Source organism: Poecilia reticulata, chromosome 19, assembly GCF_904066995.2.
Source record: "Poecilia reticulata chromosome 19, P_reticulata-male-v2, whole genome shotgun sequence".
Taxonomy (NCBI): Eukaryota; Metazoa; Chordata; class Actinopteri; order Cyprinodontiformes; family Poeciliidae; genus Poecilia; species Poecilia reticulata.
Window position 1 is genome coordinate 3238146 of NC_088848.1, and position 23481 is coordinate 3261626.

General features: G+C 38.8%; 1 protein-coding gene across 2 annotated transcripts in view; it reads left to right on the forward strand.

Annotated features, from left to right (window-relative positions):
• Positions 1–537: 537 nt before the first annotated feature.
• Positions 538–23481, forward strand: part of LOC103481250 (SH3 and cysteine-rich domain-containing protein 2-like) — a 28691-nt gene continuing 5747 nt past the window's right edge. Inside the window, exons 1-9 of one of the 2 annotated variants that reach the window (XR_536257.3) lie at positions 538–1003; positions 13141–13510; positions 13593–13687; positions 18909–18993; positions 19075–19187; positions 19263–19326; positions 20537–20592; positions 20746–20838; positions 22844–22895. Coding sequence is in view for 1 of the 2 variants with exons in the window: in XM_008436621.3 (XP_008434843.1) it covers positions 914–1003; positions 13141–13510; positions 13593–13687; positions 18909–18993; positions 19075–19187; positions 19263–19326; positions 20537–20592; positions 20746–20834; positions 22844–22895 (1014 nt within the window). In the remaining variant the exon portion in view is untranslated. The remainder of the gene's footprint in view (positions 1004–13140; positions 13511–13592; positions 13688–18908; positions 18994–19074; positions 19188–19262; positions 19327–20536; positions 20593–20745; positions 20839–22843; positions 22896–23481) is intronic. The other variant, XM_008436621.3, reaches the window with a different exon arrangement.

Consider the following 23481-nt stretch of genomic DNA (forward strand, 5'->3'; position numbering starts at 1 on the left):
TTCACAAATTAAATATCTTAGCAAAATCTGGCTACAAGTGTACTAATAATAATACCTCCAGGTATACATTGTTTTAGTAGAGTTCTTGATTTAATGTATAGGCTAATTGAAACACCAAAATAAGAACAGAAACATATTTGTAAAGTCATTTAGAGTAAAATAATTTGACATTTAGTCAGTTTTCAATGACAATATTGATATTTGTCAATATCATCTTGTCAGTATTGCGTATTCTGTTATTTATTCTGTTATGTTTAAAATAATTTCTCATTACTGTTTAATTGTAATCCAAATTTTCTGCTGTTTAGTTATTATGTTTACATTTTTATAGCAGTTTGGTCAGATAAGATGAAACGTGCAATATAGATAAATCTTTCCTTGAAATGCGATATATTCTGGCTCAGGTTTAAAAGATCCATCACATCTAAGCGTCATCACCTCACAGCCAATCACAGTGGCTTCTGTGCCCCCCCCCCCCCTTTGTCTGTCAAGTTGAACCAATCAGAGCGCGCGGAGCACTTTCTATCGACGAGATTAAAGTTGTTGTAAGGAGCGCGTGCGTGCGTGCGCGCGAGGAGAAATACTGTCCGGGGCACGAGACAAGGCGTGAGGCGGCGGAGGACGAGCAGCGAGTCTTATCGGATATTCTGGTTTTAATCCGGCATTTTATTGGCTTAATTTCCACCCGTTCAGAGCTTTAAACCTGAAAGGAAGCAGGTCGCTTTTAAAGGATTTGACTGTTGGGGGGTTTTTTTGTTTGTTTTTTGGTAGATTAGCGTTTAGAGTCTGTAACGTCTCCTCTTCTTTTCCACGCCATATATTTTAAGAGCTCTCTGTATGAATAGTTTTCTCGTTCCTCTGTCTCCACGGACTTCGGTTTTTGCTGCTGGAGGAGCATTTTTACCGATTCGAGATGACGGAAATCAGCGAAAAAGAAAGCGAACCTCAGAACCGGGACCTAAACCGGCAGGGTACCACCGTGTCCGGTCAGCCGGAATCAAAGGTAACGGCACACCTGTTCGACAAACGCCAACTGTAAAACAGAAAAAAACAACGATTAATTATTCAAACTAGTGTCTGGATTTTTACTTATTTATTTTTTTAAAGAATACAGTTTTTTGTGAGTAGGTTTTTGTGTTTGGTAACAAGGTGAGGTCTGTCTATAAATTGAAATAAAGGTAATTTTAGAAATGAGTGACTGAGCGTTTTCTGCCTTACGAAGCTAATTCTGTAGAGGCTCCAGGTCTTGCATAACGACTCTAAGCCTCTGTAATTCTCCCACCTTGCCTGACCTCAAAGTTAGAGAGCAGAGATTACACAAAGGTGTGCATGTTTTCGCTGACATATTCGTATTTAACGAAAGCTTTCATTTTCTTGTAGATCTCAAATTAAAAAACAAAACTTATTTCTGACTGATGCACAAGAGAACTGCTTCTAGGTGACATGGTTCTGCTGTTGCTTTATTTAAAATAAAATGTGTTTTTTCACATTGACTTTGAAAGATTAATGGACTTGTTAGTAATGCCATACAGTGGTATTTGTTTACTCAAACTTTTGGCATATATTTAAAATTTTGCAGTCAAAATTTGAATTTTGAAAAATTCACAATTGTTGTGACACTTTGTACAACTTATTTTTTTACATCTGACAAGGCTGTGGCATAGTTTGTGGGAGATTTTTGCACATTTGTCATACCCTGCATTCATCTTGTGGTTTTCTATTGTATTTATTGCTGGGGGGCGACTATGAAAAACAAAAAAAGATTTTTATGCCTGGAGAACCATCCATCCATCCATCCATCCATCCATACATTTTCTTTACACCCTTGTCCCTCAGTAGGGTTGGGAGGGTTGCTGGTGCCCATTTCCAGCTAGCGTTCTGGGTGAGAGGCGGGGTCACCCTGGACAGGTCGCCAGTCTGTCGCAGGGCAACACAGAGACACACAGGTCGCCAGTCTGTCGCAGGGCAACACAGAGACACACAGGACACACAACCATGCACACACACACACCTAGGGGCAATTTGGAGAGGCCAATTAACCTGACAGTCATGTATTTGGACTGTGGGAGGAAAACATGACTGTACCCGGAGAAAACCCACCATGCACAGGGAGAACATGCAAACTCCATGCAGAAAGACCGGGGCCAGGAATCGAACCCAGAACCTTCTTGCTGCAAGGCAACAGCTCTACCAACTGCGCCACTGTGCAGCCCTGCCTGGAGAACCATTTTGGATCATTATTCTCCTCAGTAATTAATCATTTTTACTTTGCTGTCAGTACACTATTTTTTTAATCGTGTATTTCACGCTCTCTATCTAATAAGTTTCGTAGAGAAACGGGCCCACAGCATCACCGATCTCCCAGCCTACCCAACACTGGTACGAAATGCTTTCTCACATAGTCACTCTTTGTTTTGTTTTATTTCTTGGCATGATCTTATTACTCTGAATAAATATCCACAAATTATAGTCAGGATTTAATAACTGCATTCATTATTGTGTGGTTATGTTATTGTCAGATTCTTCCCTCTCTGTATTTTTAAATGAATAAAAGATATTATTTTATACCCTAACAATGTTTTGAACAATCGAGGTTCTGGTGATGCTCTTTGTTCACTAATATAACATCTATCCAATAAACCTGTAGTTATACTGAGATTATATTGAACACAAATGTTTAGTAAATGGGAAACTTTTAACTTTGCTCAATTTATTTAGGGTTGTCAGAGTTTAGGGGGTTCAATACAAATGAATGGTATGATATATAATGAGTCCACTGCACTGAACCTCATTATAAACCTCCTGGTTATCCCACCAACTATTGATTTCTGAACTCTTCCTGAGTTAAAACATTAGTATTGTTGTTTCTAAATGAATATGAACTTGTTTTCTATTATTTTGACCAAATATATGCAAAGTTTTTGCTTGGAATTTCGGACGCATGTTGTCAGTAGTTCATAGAATAAAAGAACAGTGTTCGTTTTACTCAAACGTATAAATAAAAAATGTACAAAATCATATAAATTGATCATTTTGCAGTGGTCTGTTAATTTTTTCCACAGCTAGCTAGTTAGTTAGCTAATTGGATAGATAAAATTTGTGATTTTACTTTGACAAATTGTAAGAAAGTAAATACTGTAGCTACCTCCTACTTGTTGTTAATCTACAAATTAGGATTTAATCCTAATCTTGTAGCAATTTAAGGCTTTATTCCGCTTATTATCTTCATTACCTTCATATAAATCTTAAACTTGTTCCTCCTCATTATTTGACCACCCTATAAATTTTTCTTTCATTTTAACAAGCAGCCTTAATTGCCAGAGATTATTAGTTTCTGATAGATTTTGTTTTTCGTCTCCACGGGGGCCCAGATTAAGCCCAGCAGAGCAGATTTCTCGTTGTTGTCTCTGTTTGTCTACAGATACGATAATGAATGGTGGGCAGCGAGGTGGCACCTGAATTTATGGGCCAATCAGCTAGCAGATGTTTGCAGTGTCCTGCTAGGGGCTTGATCATAATTCACCCAAGTGGTTGTCAAGACAAAATGGATCTCCAAGCTACATCGACCATGTAGTTTAGATGTTTGTCAAGCCCCTGCTGGCAGCCCGTTCCCTTAAACATCCTGCAGAGGAATGAAGAGGAATTTACTAAACATATGCCACAAGAGGTTCTTTTACATCTCTCTTTATTTCTTTCGATACCTCTGCTATTTTAATAATTTCCCAACAACCTCAACCTTCAGATATCTGTCTTTTGCATCCATCTGTCTCAGCCCGTCAGCAGCAGCTCTCCTTCATGTCTCCCTTCGATCCCTCTCTGTTCTCCCTTGGAGTATTTATTACAGTGCTAAGTGGGCCCACCAGCTTTCTAGAGTGCTTCTAATAGAGGCAGTGACACAGAGTGAATAGTTATTCCACCTCCTCCACCTACAGGCAAGGTGACGACTCCAAAAATATTATTATTCCTCTATAATCACTTGGAGCACATGTCATTCAAATACCTTGCACTCAGGATTGTATTAATATTTGAGAAGATGAGCAGAAATGCAATCTCTCTCTTTATCTCATTCTTCAAGAATCTCTAAAATAGCTCTGGGGAATGTGAACTTAAAGCTTTATCGCAATATTTAGTGGTAAAAAAGTGACGATTACTTTTTCTTTAGGTAATTTTATGGTTGTGACTGCCTGGGAGAGCACAAAATACGCTGCTCTTACAAATATTCCTGTTTATAATAATCTTTATTTATCACAAAGTAGTGTGATTTGTATCTCAAAACTGCTCAGAGTAGCTACATTTAATCATATTTTGAACTTTATTAGTATTTATCTTAACTCTTTATGATCTAAGTTTCAAATCTCCATCTGGATATTCTTGCTTATTTTAATTGTACGCAGTTCCTTAAATGTCCTGTGAGTAAATATATTTGCCCATTTATCCATAACAACTGGAGATTTCAATATTTAGCAGTTGTTTTTGTAATTTGCCATCTATTAAAAGAGCGTCCCTCAGATTAATTTCACTTCCTGCTACTTTGGGAGTGAAATTACCGTAATAACTCGATATTAGCTGGAAAGCGCAACATCTCCCCTTTCAGAAACCGTTGGAATTTTTCAGATAGCACAACGTGTGGCGGGATTACGGTACTGCAAATTTAACTATCGTTTGCCCTCCTTTCAGTCTGGAAAGGTTAACAGAAAATGGTAAAAATACACACAGTTCAGCGTTAATTGAAATCTATTGTAACTATGCTAAATCAAAATTCTCATAAGAAATCTGTCACAATAAATGATAATGCAATAAATGCCCTGCCTACTCTAGAACTTATAATTCACCTCATAGTAGTTTGATCTAAACATGAATCGTCTGCATAGTCAATCTGCTCTAGTATTGTGTTTTAGTGGCACTTGCAGGTTTGATGAGGTTGGGATGAATAAACTGCACTCTAATGGTTTAACCCTTCCAGGCCAAATGCATCTGTGACCATCCAGCTAAATCTGCAGTACCGTAATTCCACCAAACTTTGCACAATCTGAACATTTCCAACGGTTTCGGGTTATTGCGGTAATTTCACTGTCCCTCAGAAATTAATCTGAGGGACGCTCTTTGAATAGACGGTAAATTGCAAGAATAACTTGCCAGATCTTGAAAGTTCCAGTTGTTATGGATAAATGGGCAAATGTATATTTACTCACAGGACATTTACAGAACTGAGTACAATTAAAATAAGCAAAAATAAAAGGAAGCAAATGTAATAATTTTACCGGAGGTCTGGCTGCGGATTTGGAGGAACACTCTGTCCACCACAAATTCTTTAACATGGCGCGATTTCGGTTGGAAGAATCTAATCAGATTTTTTATTACTCCAAAGCAGAAATCGAAGTTGGGTGATTCTCAGTCCTCTTGCTGGAGGGAGTGTGGGGTGGCTTCTGCAGACTGTTTTCATATCTTTTGGGACTGTCCACAGTTGAAAGCATTCTGGAAGGATGTTAATCGAGTAATCTATGAAATTCTGGGTATATCTTTAGCCCTCTCATTTTCTCCTATGTACCTTGAAATACCCCCTGAAGGACTAGATAATAAGGACACATACATTTTGAAGATATTTCTGATTGCAAGCAAGAAGGCGATTACTAAATGCTGGCTCCAGCCTAGACCTCCTACTCTGAAGCTTCTTGTGAATATCATATGTACAATATGGAAATGTTGACATTTACAATACGTCTCCAGAAGGAGAAAGGAGAGAGACTTTGGGAAAAATTGAATTATTTTATAACCAAAAGTGTGTAACAGTTGATGGTTGTGATTCTACATCACTCAGACAGACACCTGGGAGCTCTCTTTTGTATTTATTCTGTGTAATTTTATACTGTGAAATGTCTGCATCGTGATGGTCATCAGTATGACTGGCTGCTACCTGTCCTAGCCCTCATGTTATAAGTGTATGTGTTATATAAAAACAAATAAAAATAAAGTAAAAAAAATAAATAAATAAGCAAAAATATCCAGCCGGAGATTTGAAACTTGGGTCATAAAGGGTTAAAAAGTTCCCTCAGTCATCCTATGACATTCGTCTACATTAACAGCACTCACAATTAAGATTTAAACTATGAAACACTTTGCTAACCCTGTCATTTCTCTCTTAGTACTTTTGCTGGGCCAACAGACTTGCAGAGGCTATAACTCTCCTCTTTGTTCTCCAAGCACCACCTCCTAAAAACCATAGGCTATTCTTTCAGGAAGGTGATGTGTAGCTGCAAGGCAAAGAGGTCCTTTTAGATAAATGGCATGTTTGATGCTTTTACACCTCTGTTTTTATCCAGAACAATCAAATAACCATGAATTTGGGAATTGTCTAATAGTCGGCAGGCTGCAGCATGTTATTTGCCTCATCTTCCCAACGTTTTCTCCAATTCCTGGACTGTCGTATGTATCCTCTGTTGTTTCAGTGAGGATGAAATGATGATTGCACGCTACATAAAGTTTAATAAAGTCGTTGAAGTGGCTGAGTCTGCTGATAATGCAAGGTGGAGATATGCAGCAGTCTCCAGGGCCTCTACACAGTTCACTGGATATTTGGCCAACACAGAGACATTTTAATGAGACTGCAATGATGAAAACTGTTTCTTTCCAGCTCTTCCTCTCACCTTCATTTCACATTTACCTCCTTATCAGTTTTGTATTACTTTTATGCCCCACACATAGATTATGGATCACTTTTCTCTTTCCATTTCCGCAGTCCGATGACCTTTTCCACCTGTCCTTCACTTCCTCATCCCTTTTCTTTCCTCTGCTGCACCATCACTGTTAATTTTCCATTATGATCTTTTCACTCCCTGACCCTTAGATTGTGCTTGATTGTAAAGATAAAGGCTATTTAGAGATGCTCTGAATAATAATGGAAGATAAAACGGGCACCAGCCGACTACATTAAGCTAAATTCATCGTTTTGTAGTTTTCTGCTATGATTCCAGGTTATTTGCAGCTCATTAAACGAGCCTTGCGTGTGTATTAGATTTTCTTCATTTGCATTGTGCAACAGCACTGGCATTTATTTAGCTGCATTCTTCCTGCAGAATACAATCTCAGCTTCTTTCAGAGTGTTTCTTACACATGCCAGCACCAATCTGCAAACTTAATGAGTGCTGATGACATTTCTGGACAAAACAGATTCAGCCTTCTTGTGTTTGTTTATTTCATATCTCTGTTTGCAGATGGATGCATCACTCGGTCATATAATTTTTGACTGATTTCCATGCCCAAATGACTGGGCAAAAATAAGTCTAAAGGCTGAAAGCACCAGCAAGAAATTACATAAAACAGAGAATATCGTCACTGCTTCGATTCTAAAATACAGCAAAACTAGAGCTATTTTAGTCGGGCACCCCTAAATAAAATACAATCCCTTTCATGCATAGCAGTCACCGCAGTGGACAAGAAAGCACAAGAGCACAAGAAAGTCACTTTCTTGTGCTCTTGTGGTTTTTATGTTATAGCAATAGATTTCTGTAAGACAAAAATAAAAATATCTGGGTTTATGTGATGACCACCAGGTGGAGGATAAGATGTAGCATCAATTTAGGGTTTACATTTTACTACTTGACACTTTGGCTGGGATCTTTTGACAACATCAAAATTACAACCTTGAGGTTTTCTATTGCTGCGTTGCTGCAAAAATCTGTGTATTATAAGCCTGGCGGGCCACCAGGCTTTACTTGTGCCCCCACCAGGCTGAGCATTATTAATTTATTTTAGTTTTTTTTAATGATTGCCTTTTTAAGACCTTATAGTTTGTATTTAGGTATTAATCTTCCAGTTTTCCAATAACGCATAACTATCAAGTGATATTTTAAAATTTCCTGTCAACTATAAACATGTTTTAGCTCAAAAACATGGCAGGCAGCTGGATGACTGCTGATTTATATCTGAGTTTTCATCATCATCATCACTTTATTTATGAAGCGATTTAAAAAAACATCAGAAATAAAATGACAAATCTAAACAATTAAGAACTCAAAGCAGTAAAACAGAAAATAAAAGTTAAGTAAAATAAAATCTCAGCTGACTTGAAGGTCTGTGAGTAGAATACGTTTTTAGAGTTTTGTTTGATAATTACTCTTTTACTAATTTAACACCTAATGCACAAAGTAATTGGATGATAATTTGATCATGTGCGCCTTGATGATTTCCTGGCTCCTTGTTCCCCCTTTTTATTTCCCCAGAAGGTGAAACAACTTTACTATTATACCAAAATGGCAGCTGCTGTTCTTTCATTCTTTCATCCTTCTCTTCTTGCTACATTCACACCTCTGTGTGTGGCTCTAAAAGGCCTGCCTGTTGTTTTTTTGGTGATTTGCATTTTAGCAGACTCCAGCAGCCCACAAGCTGCCTGCCAAAGTGTGCAGAGAAAGAGGCTTTCATTTCCAAATCCGGCAGTTAAAAGGGCTTAACTGCAGAAGGGGCTCTTAGAAACCGCTGACGATCACAATGGCTCATTCATTTGCATATAATGGTAAAGTAACCGTGCATACAGCGACCTGGTTGCCTTCAGTCACATTCATGGCCTGCTGTGTTTTCTTATTTTCCCCCAAACACAGGCTGAGACTTCAAAATTCCTGACAGGGGAATTTTGAATCTTCATATTTTCAGGGATTTTGTTGTGCCTGTAATGCCTTGCAGAACTATTTATAACCCTTCAGGTTTTCCCCATTTTGTGTTGAAATTACAAAAATCAACGGGATTGTAGGGGTTACTATGGAAGAAGATTAGGGCCAATAAAATAAAAAGTGCTTTATTTTGTCGGAATTTTGACTTTAATCTTCAGAATTTTGACTTTTTTCTTCGTAATTTTTACCTTTTTCTTCGTAATTTTTGACTTTTTTTCTTCAGAATTTTGACTTTAATCTTCACAATTTTGACTTTATTCTTTGGAATTTTGACTTTATTCTTCGGAATTTTGACTTTAATCTTCGGAATTTTGACTTTAATCTTCGGAATTTTGACTTTATTCGGAATTTCGACTTTTTTCTTCGGAATTTTGACTTTTTTTTTTTTCCTCTGGAATTTTGACTTTACTCTTCAGAATTGACTTTTGATGTCAAAAAGATCAAAAGTTAGAATTCTGTTTTGTATATTTCATGTGGCAAATAGTATTGAAAAACCTAAAAGTTATTAATGTAAAAATCTATATTTATTAAAAGAAAAATATATAGTTTTGAACTTGTTCAAAACATTTTTTAATTTGTGTTAGTCAGCAGTGCTATAGAAGAATTACCTGCATTCCCTGAAAAAGATTGACTGAATTCATGTTTACCAAATGCGCTCCAGCTGGATGGACGCTCGTCGAGGTCACCTGTAATTCAAACTCAGGTCATTGTGAGAAAACCGATACACTTACCCGGACCTCAGTGCGTCAGATGATTTTGCAACAGATGTTACTTACCCTTCACTCAGCATCAATTGTTTGCCATATAAGAATCTGTGCATGTTTTTTCTCTTTTAGTATGGAAATCAGCGGCGCCGTTTATAAATAGTCAGTAAATTGTTTTACTACACGTCCTTTATTCTACAGTTTGCACTGTGATGAGATTATCACCAGTTCAGCAAGGACTGTGTCGGGTTCTGTGATCCATAAATAGATTCTAAAATGTTGGAGAGAGCCACAGTATTATCAGTAAATATTATGGAGTTATGAGTTGAGCTTTTGGGTTCTGCACTGTTTTTCAGGGAAGGTTGCAGACTAAAATAACTACTAATTAACCAGCAGCTTCTCCAACACAATGCTGCACATCTATTATAACTAACTATAAAGCTTTGGAGATGATAAAGATAGAGGAGTCTCTGCAGTGTGATGCCCTGCAGCGCAGACAGCTGTTATTGTCTTATGTCTCTTCTCTGTGCACAGTGATGATGATCAACTAAATCAGGACTGTATTTGGTGCTTTTTTAAAAAAACCTAAACTTTTAAAAGACTTATTCACATTTTTTGGGTCTGCATATAGACATAAAGAGGTCTATATGCAGACCATATAGACATTTGCAGACATTTGGTCTGCAAATGCAAAAGTTCTTGATGGAACTTATGTTTAGTTCCATCAAGAAACTAAACATAAGATTAGTTTCTTGATGGAACAAATATTGTTTTCATATTGAAAACTGCAGAATATCAAGCAAGAGCGATGAAACATCAGAGTATAGGACGAGCACGAAAACACGTTAGGCTGAAACGGGCAGATTTGCTGGAGAACTGAGTAAAAATCAAGGTGTATAAATAAAATGGAGTGTGATTGTTGGATGAAAGAGAGGTTTGTGATTACTGGTAGGAAACAGCTGAGACCCAAAAACTGAGGCAATGAGCAGCACAGAAATGCCTAGAAATCAAGTTTTTACTGGCATACAGTTCACCCAGATGGTGGATGTGATTGGTGAATGTACAAAGAAAAGAAACATCTTACCTTTTGGGTTTTAAACATAGAAATAATCTGATGTTTGGACCAACACGCAGCTCTGGAAAAAACTAAGAGCCCACTGCACTGGACCTCATTATAAACCTCCTGGTTATTCCACCAACTATTGATTCCTGAACTCTTCCTGAGTTAAAACATTAGTATTGTTGCATCTAAATTAATATGAACGTGTTTTCTTTGCATTATTTGAGGTCTGAAAGGTTATTTTGACCATTTCTCTTTTTCTGCAAACAAATACAACATTTTTGCTTGGAGTTTCAGAGACATGTTGTCAGCAGTTCACAGAATAAAAGAACAAAGTTCATTTTACTCGTATACCTATAAAGAGTAAAATCGGAGAAACTGATCATTTTAACTGGTCTCAGAGCTGCATCTGATGCGTGTTGCTGTGTGTTACTGGTTTTCACATTTGTTGACTATGACCTGTTTATTATGTTTTATGTTTTCATGATGCACATTTCTGGACTTTGTTGCAGAAATGTGCTGCACAAATAAACTTGATTTATTGATTAATTCATCTGAAAAGGAGGGTTCCATTTTAGATGAATGCGATGACCTGAAGGTCTTAACAGTTTGTGTCCAGGGTGTGTGGGGTCTGTAGACTCCCCATTTCCAGACCTTAGACCCGAACAAGCCCTGATGTTTCTCTCAGCAGACCTAATTGTTCGTTGTCATGTTTTGTGACAAAGAAACGACATTTACCAAAAAAAAAACTAGAGAGATTTTACAGCTCAATTAGAAAATTAGCTTGCAGGAAGACAACATTTTTCCTTCCAAACCAGACAGAAGATCAGCACAGTAAAGCGGCTTAAAGATCTAATAGAGAGGAACACTCATTACTGAATGGAGCTTCAGTTGAGCCAAGAAAAGACCATTAAAGAAAGCATAAACTCAGCTTTCTCTTGAAGACATTTACGAGATGAACCTAGTGGGTCTTTTCATCACTCAATCTAATTGGATTCTTTAAATCTGTAGCTTATAGAGGAGAAACCTGCTCAATACTATCGATTATTTTTTGTGTGAAGTGAGCGCAGATGGGCAATGTGGTGGATGTAAAGGCTAAAAAGTGCAATAAACATGATAGGAAGGTTGTAATATTGTTAATATCTTGACATGTTTGTCTAAATTTCTTCACAGCCGCCACATGAACCTGGAAATCATTACGATAACTTGATCTGTGTGGTTTAATGCTGTGACTACAGCCAGATAATGAGTTCATCGCAAACTGGAGAGCTGCTCTTCACTGTCAGAAACCCATTACGTCCTTGTCCTCATCCGTCAGCCTTGCCCCTTAATGTACGACTCCACTGCAGCTTTATTTCCATATACCGCCCTCCCATCATTTCAGAATCTCTAATTGTTCAGCGAAATGGAGGCAAATGGCAGCAAAGACGAACAAAACGTTTGCCTGCATACAGTGAAGTTGCTCAATGGCATTAATTCAACATAAATTTTAAGAAGTATTGACGTAGGAGGGTTTAAAAGGGGTTGTAAATCTGCAGTCTAAGGAAAAGTGGAGGAGAAAGATAAAAATAAAAGATCAGAAGTTATTTTGATCAAAGCGTTCAGCGTCCAGAGAGTTTAAACCCTGAATAGCCCTTCAAGCTGGGCACTTGCTTTTACATTAAACACCCGCCAATATTTTAACAATAAAAACCTAAAGTAAAATGGCTTGCACTGATAAATGCTTGTTGAATTTACTGGGAATCAGATGGAGAGCGTCGTTTCCTCCGCTGGTTTTCAGTTTTGGTTTGTGAATATCATAGTAAGGTATCTGCAGCCGGTTTTCAACCCTTCCAGACCAAACTTATCGCCGGTGACGCACCCAGACTTGCAGTACCGTAATCCCTCCACAGGTTACGCTATCTGAAAGATCCCAGCGGTTTCTTTTTAAAAAAAATTCTGTTCTGACTTAAACTTTTACTTGGTAAAAATTTGGTTTGGTTCCTGTTTCTCTGTGGGGAAATTAAATCCAGAAGCATGAAATATTTTCACTAAGTTTGGCTAATTTATCCCTTTTTTGAATCCAAACTCTAATACACTATTATTTGGTTGACTCCTCTAAGTCCTAAACGGATCCAGCCGTAATCCCGCCACATGTTTGCACTATCTAAAAAATTCAAACAGTTTCTGAAAGGAGAGACGTTGCGCTTTCCAGCCAATATCTGGTTATTACGGTAATTTCACTCCTGCCGTAGCAGGGAGTGAAATTAATCTGATGGTCACTCTTTTAATAGACGGTAAACTGCAGAAATAATCTGCTACATATTGAATGTTTCAGTTATTTATGAATGGGCAAATATATTTACTCACAGGACATTTAAAGAACTTTGTACAATTAAAATAAGCAAAATTATCCAGGCAGAGATTTGAAAATTAGGTCATAAAGGACTAAATTACATGACACAATTTCTGTATTTTTGTTTGCAAATGGTCTTAAAATTGGCAGAAAATATAACATATGGAGAAGTGAAAATTTGGGAAATGCCAAACAAAATACTGGAAATCTTGAAATGCTGCTCACCGCTCATGTGGCTTCTCCGATTCTGTGTGCTTGCTTATTTTCTAGCATGTGTAGCTTTCAGATCATCGTTCTCTGAAACACTTGGATGGTTGCTCAATTTGAGCCATTGTTTTTTGTACGAAGCAGTCCAAAAACATTCCCTCTGTGTTCCAGCTGCAGCGGCTGAAGCGCTCCCTGTCCCTCAAATCAGTCATACGCAGCAAGAGCGTGGATAACTTCTTCCAACGGAGCAACGGCGATTCTCGGCCGGCCTCGGCCATCATCACAGTGCCGCCACCTCCATCGTCTCCTCCTCCCTTCTCTGAATTCCCTCTGGGCTATGAGCGCTCTCCCTCTCTATCCCCATCAGTCAGCCCCAACCCTTCCTTGTCGTCACATTCCCCTTCCATCAGCCCTTCGCTGTCCCGGACCTTAAAGAGCCAGCTGAAGTCTCAGCCAATGCAACCGGTCAAAACTCACTGTTTCCAGGAGCATGTCTTCCGTAGGCCTACCAGCTGCCAGCGATGCAAACATATGATCCAAGGTAGGTCAATTAGCAAGCTGCTCAGCAATTTATTATCGTGTTGACTTAACTGGAAAGTGCTTTTCATCTGCCGTGTATTCAGGAAATTCCAAGCAAGCGCTGCGCTGTAAAGCCTGCAAGCTGGCGGCTCATCTTTGGTGTTCCTCTGAACTATCTCAGCAGGCCTGTAACGGCAAGGTAAGAGACTCAATGTAACCAGTGGAGGTTTCTGATATGGGCTACCATCCAGGGCGGCATGAGCTCCCCCGGCTCCCCGTCATGGATGTTAGAGTCATAATGTGATTTATAAATGGTTTTTCACGTTAAAAAGAGTCTGTTTCACTCTGCCGCTCTCCGTAGCTCACGCTTGTGGAAAAAAAAACATGGATAACAAAACTTACAGCTTATTTGCTAAACACAATTTACAGCCATAAGTTAAAAATGTATCCATATGGGCGGAGCGTAGTCTCCTTTTGCACCTGATGGAGCCATGGTTTGCCCTGCTGCAGATGCTAAATGGCCAAGTAAGGTGAGGTAATTTTATTTATATAGCACATTTTCAGCAACAAGGCAATTCAAAGTGCTCACCTGTTGGCTGTCTGCACATACTCACACCTATGGAGAATTTAGAGAGACCAATTAACCCAACAGTCATGTTTTTGGACTGGAGTACCCAGAAAGAAGCCACACATGCACAGGAAGAACATGCAAACTCCGTGCAGAAAGATTTCAGACTTTGTCTCCAATCCAGGTCTTTTTTCCTGCAGCTTAACAGTGCCAGCAGCTATGCCATTGTGCAGCCATGTGCCTAAAATCTTCTAAATATACAGTACCATTAAGGTTTTCATAAATATTATGCGTCTAGCTTAAGTGTGGCACATTTTCATGTGCTGTGAAAAGAAGCTTATTAGCTCAAAAATGCTTAATTGGCTATTTTGTACTGATTGTTTATGTAAAGTTCTCTGTGTTTCCGTTGCTCCTTTGCTTCACCCCGAACAAAAAAATGTCACATAATTAATTAGATTTACTGTAATTGTTTCCAAAATGCACTGGGAATGTGGCTGTTCCTTGGAGAGAAGACACAAATTAAGAATGCTCTGTATCAGCAGAATTAAACGGCATCTGGATGCCTCGAGTGTCTCTGAGTCATTTGGCGCAGCCTTTTAGCCCTGGTAATATGCCCAGTCCCAAAACCCCTGGCTTGTAGAGAGAGAATGAAGCCCCTTTTTCACACCAGCGAAGACAAAAAGGTGGAGGTATATAATTGGAACATGGATTGACTGGAAATGTATGAAAGAGTAGCAGAGGAGCACGTTTTTTTTCCCCTCTTCTATTTGCTGTGCCTTATCAGAAGAAAAACGGCTGAGTCTAGCAGTAGTAAAGTTCATCTGGTTACATCCCCATATTTTGTCTGTCTTACGACCTTTCTGCTTCTTTACCTTCTTCCTCTCACTTGTCTGGACGCAACATTTCCTCTAAACTTTGCTGGAAAATCAATATCTCTCTGTACCAGCTGGTCGGCCTAATTCAGTGTGAAATTTGCTGTGTTTGAGGCGAGCACTGTCCCCCAAGGATGTGCATGCTCTCACCAATCCAGTGTCCTTTTCCATCACTGCACACTCATCTAGGCATGGATTAGCCGTTTTGTAAAATTAGGAGTGTAAGCCCGCATTTATGCATGTAAATTAAAGTTTTTCAATGAAAATATTACAGCTGAGGGAAATGGCTTAAAAATCTCCAATTTATTTTAATACCAGATCTGAGGTCTGGTTTTGCTAAATATTTTTCTTTGCTTTCTTTTCTATAAATGACAGAAAATATTTTATAAAAGTGGCTTTTATTTCACTTTTATAAAATATAAAAGTGAGTTGCATAATGGAAAGCTATGGCCAGGCTACAAGAATTGTTGCTTAATTGCAAGAATATTTTCATAATTTTAGCAGAAAAAAATGCCTTAAAATTGAGCTAAAATCTTACTGATATTAATTTGATGCTAATTTAAAAGATGCAGTATTTCTATTGACTTTTATATGTAAAACCTAGAGGTGTGCCGATCGATCGGCCACCGATCATAATCGGCCGATTTCCGTGAAAAAGTGCAGGATTGGTGATCGCCGATCATTGCCTCTTGTTGCCGATCACACAAACCGATCACCTGCATCTCATTTCTCAGCCTTCCTGTGCAGCTGGTCTCCTCTTTCCTTCACTCTGCGCAAACGCGCAGCAACAAATCCTAAGTGATGTTGAACTATAACGCACTGAGTGAATGGGGACGTTTGTGTGTTGCGGCGGAAAATTGAAGCAGGTCAAACTGCATCAACACGACAAAACTAATATGACATAAAAACAATGCCATACTTGACGGAGTTTGGCTACATCGAGTCTCACTGCAGTAAAAAAGACATATGGAGGATCAAATAGCAGGTAAAGCAGCGCACAGCTTCAAACACTCACCCGGATTAGCATGGCGGTCAGAAAGCTAAACAAATAACCGCAACATTTATTTAAGTCTTGGAGTTGCGATGTAAGACGCTGGTTCTGCTCTCGCTGTTGAACCGCTGCTACGCTACAGGTAGTAATATTTCACAGACGGAGCGCCGCTTCTGCTCCACCTGGTAGTGACTCTCACACCGAACCTCTGCTTAAAGCTGCAGCATCTAACCTAAAAAATACATTTTACATACGTATTAAAACTTTCGCTGTCCTAACATGAGACAGATAATCTCTAAAAAAATAATCCATCTCCTCCCTGCTCTGCATAATTACTCCGCTCAGTCAGAAACAGCCACTCAGAACTAGCAGTAATCAGCTAGCCGCCATGCTAACAGGAAGTTTTCATTCAGTAACTCTGGATTGTTTATTGTAATGGATCCTGTTTTTGCCTTTGAATGTTAAGTTTTATACTTGAATTTTTTTGGCAATGTTGAGGTTTTGTTTTGGCTCTTTGCATCATTTAGCCTCTTCAGAGCCTTCATATGTTATCAGTCTGTTAAAGATAGTTTTACTGATAGCAGGACAATTTGCACAATGCCTGTTTTGTTTTTTTCTTGGAAAAAGTTATTAAAAACAACTTTTTGTCTAAATTAAGATGAATTCATGGTTCCTTTTTCCACATAATGTAACCGGTAGTGCTTATGATTAAAAAAATAATAATTATGTGATCGGTATCGGTGATCGGCCCTCATGGGTGATTGGAATCAGCGGGAAAAAACCTGATCGGCACATCTCTAGTAAAAACTATACCAAAGTATAAGTTTGCACGATGTTCAACATTCTTTAACTTTTTATCTGTCAAAAATGTCTCCTAATATTACAACTTTATTCTTGTCCACATTTTCCAAAAATTAAATCTTCCAAAACCAAGACTTTGATTGATAAAATGGAGTTATCGCCCAGCCTGTTTATAAATTTGCAGAGAGTGCAATAAAGGCGATTGCTTCAGTGACGCTTTATGTTTCAGGTCTTGTTCAAATTCGCAGCTTAGCATATGAAATTAAGAAACAAATTAATTGTTGTTATGCTGTGGATCTTCAAAGACCTTGAGGGAGCTACAACTAAGTTAGGCCGTTGGGATCAGCGCCTTGGAGAAATGGACCGGCTTAGCATGACTGACCTTGAGTTTAAAGGCCATTTAAAAAATAAGAAACGCATTCACCTCTTTTAGATGCTCCGGCTTTTCATAATTCAGTTAGTCCAACAAAATGTGCAAACAAAAATCTGCTGAGTTGTGAAACGAACATTCAACAGCTGCTTTTGCCACCCGCCACTTTTTATCTACTTTTCAATTTCATTCCTGCCCAGACCTGCATTTACACGACTATAACTTTTATACCATAAAATCTAGCGTGAAGAATTCAACCTTGTTATGCACTTTAAATGCTAACATAGTCGTCGCCTTATCAGTCATGAAACATGTAACTGTGGCAAAGCAAAACCGGAGGTGGATACTTTTTCACAGTGCGTTATTTATAACTTCACCACCCTTTGGTCGTTTTCAGCTAATGTGCTGACCATACACTTTAAAATATCTCCGTAATCTGAGTCATTAATGACTCTACAATCCTGAAATCTATTTTGTAATCAATGTTAATTAAACGTTAAGATGTAAAATGCATTTAATGGGAAGCTGGGAATGCTGATCACTGCACAAAAAATTACTGTTAGTGCAGGAAAGATTTGCACACGCACACATCCTCACTCTTTTCTGTTGTACTTCACCTTTTAGCTGTTAACATATAAGAACAGTGAAGGAAATGGATAAATAAAACTGAGTAACTGACTTTTTGTTTGATTTCAAAAGGTCAAAAAGAGATGAATTGATGCCTAGAACCTTATGATTCAGCTTGAGTACGTTCCACCTACAGCCCGTCTGACGGCTCAGATGGAGAAATGTCAACAGCAATTATTTGCTTTTCTCCTATGGTAAAACGGAGGTAGTTGGGTGCAGGTGTGAGCTTTTTACAAATGTCCTCAAATACAACACGGGTGCAATAATATGTAATTTACCGAGCTCATGATCTTTTGTTGACATTGCAGGATGTAATGTGTTTTCCCAACGGCCAGGCTTGGATTTTAGTAACTTTTTTTTTTAAACAAAAGTATTACGATGTGCCGCCCTGCAGTGGGTGGCGCAGGTTGCTACAATAGATAGCAGCCACACAGGCACACCCACTAGAAGGAAACAAACGCACCCAGTGTAACACTTTCATTCTATTGGCTGAGAGGTTGCCAGGCGACAGACAGTACTTCTTCGTTCCAAGCACGAGCAGAGAAGTTTGCAAGCGGAGATCTGATCCGAACAGAGAGAAGTTTTGAGTGCGAGGAGAAAGGTTTGAGGAAGCAGAGTGAATATTTGAAAGAGAGCAGAAGTTTTGGGTACAAGCATTAAAAGTTTTGAGGATGAAAGGCATGAAGTCCTGCTTTCAGACTGAAAATGTGTGCTCTCGAATTATGGCAGAAAAATTCCCCAATACGTTGCTTTCTGCGTTAATGTTGACACATTAAATATTGTAGTAATTTCTTACGGAACATCTCGTTATTGCGCCCTCTACTGCACCTGTGGGTCACTTTCAGGTCATTTGCAGTTCACACTGGAGAAACAAACAGGTCGCATGTATTTGGAAGTGTCATTTCGGACTGCAGTGTGAACTTAGTCATGCTGTGTAATTGTTAGATTTAGACATTTGTTGGGGGGTCTTGTGTTGTGTTTAAGTCCATTGTTTTCCTCAGACACTGGTAATGTGAGGGTTACGGCAGCATGATGTTGGACTGCCGTTGCTAGTGAAGATGCTCTGAGTTTCAGCATCGAGTCTTGAGGCATTTTGAATCTACTAAGGTTTCGCGTTTCTCGTGCAGAACCCATTCTTGTCTTCTGGCTATTCTAAGTAACATGCTCTCTTCTGGTCTTCTAATATTTCAGTCTGGAGCCTTTAAGAGAAACTTCAGCTCTCCTCTGCTAACCATTGATCCGCTGAGTATAGTCCAGGAGGCTCCAGCTGCCCAGGGTGAGGGATGAAACCTCTGGATGATTTGTCACACCGACAAACAACTGCAGTGTCTCATCGTAATATTGTGCCTTTGTACAGAGACAGAGAATGTCATCGTTGACCCTGTGTATGAAGCACTGCGTTATGGGACGTCATTGGCTCAGATGAGTCGCTCCAGCTTTGGAAGTATCTCCGAATCCCCTTGTCATGAGGTATTAAATACACACCATTTAAGTTAAAGTTCATGTCAAATGGAAACGTTATTGACTTTGATTTCTGTATCACAGTCCGATGAACTGCAAGGTAAACTAGAAAACCAACCAATCGCTGAAGAGGAAATTATTCCAGGAAGTAAGTTGTTTCTTTTGCATTCATCTGCTAATTTTATGCTTTTTTTTTTTTTTTTTTTTTTTTTTTAGAAATGTAAGCACAAATAATTTCTTATTGGATCAGAGATGCATTAAACTGCTTACATGTCCAAATCCAGCATTTTCCATGATAAAACAGAGGTCAAAAGCTTTCCGACTTTGTTGAAATATGTTCTTCCTACCGGGTATTTACTAAATGTATGGCTTCAGCTCAGTTTGCTTCTTTACCAATATGATAAAATGCTGTGAAGGTACAAATTGTCATTCGTTTGTGGCAGATGATTCCTTTTCATATCGCAAAAACTTGGGAATAAAACGATCAAACGTAAAAATGACAAACGGTACAGCAGCCTGAATAAAAAGCCGATATACTTTTCTAAAAAAAGAAAGAAAACAAAAATACTACATCGATATTTTCAGTTATTTATTGTTGATATATTTAAATTGGCCTCTGTTTCTTTAAGAAGCTCCTAATCACAACAACATTTCTCCATGATGCTGTTTATAATTGTTCGTAGGAGCTTTGGACTGAGTAGTTTGTATTATAAGTTCAGCAGACTCGCAGTTCCACCAGGTGTTTGCTAATTGCTGCTGCCGCTAGTCTGGAGGAGCTGAGTGGTGGAGGAGCTTTGGGTAAATGGGTGGTACAGTGTATGTTCTGGCATTAAGGCACCCCGAATGGCTGCCGTGTGAGACTCAAGGATCTCTCAAACATAAAATACAAATGTTTTAACACAAGCATCTGTGTTCAGAGTACAATAAACCTTGACGAATCCTTTTAGATTTCCAGTTCACCTCCAAAACAGACATTTGAGATCTGGAGTGGTACACGTGTCTGGTAAAGAGATGCCACAAGCTAAATGTCAAAAAGTTAAAGGACTATGCTGCTATGATATCATTTACAGTGTAGACTTGAGGTTCTCTTTGCGTGTGTATCCAGTACTTTTTCCTTTTGCTCTTTAGTCCCAGGAGAAAAGATCATCTCTGTTTGTTCTGCCACCACTTTACAGTACCTGACCTTCACTTCTGCCTTGCTGTCTCGGTCACAAAGTGTCATCAGCTCTCTCTCTCTCTATCTCTCTCCTTTTACTTTGCACTTTTACTCTTTCCACTGTCTATTTCTTCCATGTGACCTTTCATATTGTCTACCGTCCCTTTCCTTTTTGTCTTTGTTTATGTGTCCGTCTCTCCAGTGCTCACCCCTCCTGAAAGCGAGAAGGCTGATTCAGAGGACAGGGTCAGCCTGAAGGTGTGTAGTCAGCATTCTCCTCTTCTTTCAGCTTATTTTTATTAGAACAAGCATTCTCTGCGAGTCTGTCTTCCTCTGTATTTCTTTCCTTTGGTTCTGCACTTTGGACGAATTCGACGACTGTTTTTAATCTCGCATGTTTGTTGTCGCCAGACTCCGAAGCGAGTCGAAGTTCACTCCATTCACACGTACATCGCCCTCTACAAGTTTCTGCCTCAGGAGAAGAATGACCTGGAACTACAGTTAGTAAGATTTCTTTGTGTGTACTGTATGCGTGATTTTGCATGAATTAGAGTGGCCAGGTGAGAAAGGACATTCATACACCATCTGCCTGCTCAGCAGGACGATCGCAGGGGGCCCAGACTGGGAGGAAGGAACGTGCTGGGAGGCTGGGAAGGACAAACAGCTGCACTGAGTGCATGTCAGAAAATAGTTTTCGTATCTTAGCAGGTACACCTAACTGCTGAGTGTGGTACCACACCTGCAACTAATCTAAACACTGCAAAAACACGAAATCTTACCAAGCATTTCTGGGCTAGTTTCAAGTGCGAATATCTTGGCACACTTGGAATAAAACAAACTAACTTACAAGTAACTTTTCACGCACTTTTTCTAAGTAAATAATTCCTTAATATTGATGAAGAAGTACTAGTTCCATTGGCAGATAAATGAACTTATAACATGGGAAAAATGTCTTGTTATAAGCGAAATAATCTGCCAATGGAAGAAGAGCTTCTACATCTAGCTATAAAGCTTCTTTTAAGTTAGTTTTATCTTATTTCAAGTGTGCTAAGATACTTGCTCTGGAAACTTGACCAAAATTACTTGGTAATATTTAATTGTTCACTGTTTGTGAAAGAATCAAGTCATTAAGGAAACGTACAGCAGAGTTACATTAGATCAGTGGTTCTTAAGCTTTTTTGAGGTACTGAACCCACCAGTTTCATATGCGCATTCACTGAACCCTTCTGTAGCGATAAATAAAATATAATTTTTTCCCCCAAATTCAAGACATAGGGGTGACACGACTAGTGTCTAGTTGGGTCATCCCAAGATCACCAAGTCTTCTTAAAAGGTAGAGTCTCTGAGATCAGTTCTTCAAAATATAGTCGGTGTTTTCAGCAAAGTTGAGCTGACTGTCCAGGAACGATCCAAGGTTTTTAAAATCTGCCACAGTTTCAACAGGTTGGCCATCGAGAGAAACTGGAACCACTTTAAGGTTTTGTTTAGATCATTTAATTAGCTCTACATTCTTAAGAGAATGAAAAATTAATAATAAATAATAAAGACTTTGCGGTATTTTGATTTAGTAATGTAATTATACTAGTTGTGTTACCACCCCCACACCACTAGAGGCTGTAGCAACCCCGAAAAGATGCGACTAAGGAGCAGATTTAGAAGTAAACAGAAAGCTACAGAATTTGGTAAAAACTGAGTTTTGCTGAAGTAAATAAAGACACAAGTTCAAATCCCTGCTGAGAGTGGAGCTCCTTCAATCAGGGCTCCTCCGCAGCTCTGATTGGCTAAGCAATGTAACGTGATCCTCTGCAGCAAGTGATGGCAAAGCGGGGCGTCATCACGACTTTACACAAGTGTGTAACCACTGCATTAGACATTTACTGACTGGGGCATTTTTAAAATATATTTATGGAGCTTGATACACAAATGTAATAACTTTGTGACAAAATGTGACCTCTGCACATTCAGGGGTCGGGTATTGGCTAATATTTTGTGGTACTATTATGATAACAATGATGGTGCCATAAATCCCGTTCCAGACTGAACGTGTCAGCGACGACACATTTTTACAAGCCAAATTTGCAGTACCGTAATCCCGCCAGACGTGGCGCTATCTGAAGAATTCCAACGGTTTCTGAAAGGGGAGACGATGAGCTTTCCAGCTAATATCTGGTTATTATGGTAATTTTACTCCCGCCAATGCAGGGAGCATGTTTTTTGTTTGTTTGTTTGTTAATCTGATGAAACACTGTCTTAATAGATGGTAAATTGCGAAAACAACTTGCTAGATATTGAAAGTTTTAGTTGTTATGGATAAATGGGCAAATATATTTACTCACAGGACATTTAAAGAACTGCGTACAATTAAAATAAGCAAAAATATCCAGGCGGAGGTTTGAAACTTAGGCCTCAGAGGGTTACAAAATGAATTATTACTTAGTTTTTTAGGTACCTGTATGGCTGTATCTACATGGCACATAATTCTTATTACATATTATGTTTGTGTCTGCAGGCCTGGCGACCGAATTCAAGTCACGGACGACTCCAACGAAGACTGGTGGAAGGTGGGCGGCACTCCATTGTAGTAATTTTTATCCCCTGAATATTTCAAAAGCTCAAGTTTTTTTGCCCTTTCTGCTAAGAGCTTTACCACTATAAATATCCAGACTGCAACTGAATGGATAGTAACCCATGTTTAATGCATCGCCCTGCCTTGGGAAGCTGAAGGCAAATCTGTTTAGAGGCAATGATTGTGAAGCGTAGCCTAGAAATCAAATTTTAAAATGTGCGTGGTTTAAATCATTTTCTAGATCAAATGGCTCCATATAATCTGAGCTATTATATTAAAATAAAAAACGACTAAGAACATGGGCTTAAATACAAATCAGTAACTCATTTTACAAATTAAAGTGAGAATAACTAGAAAGTCTACAAAGAGAAATGTGTTTTTGTCTAATGATGGCAACACTAGTTTAGAGACGGAACCAAAAAAATATCTTTCAGTTCAGGACACAGATGAGTTGCATGTTTATGCAGCGAGTCAAAACTGAAAGGATTAGGATTCTTACGGCCGTCAAGGTTTGGAGACTTCTTCAAATCATAAGCACGCAGATTATTCTGTACATTTAGGAATTTATTTATTTTAGAGGG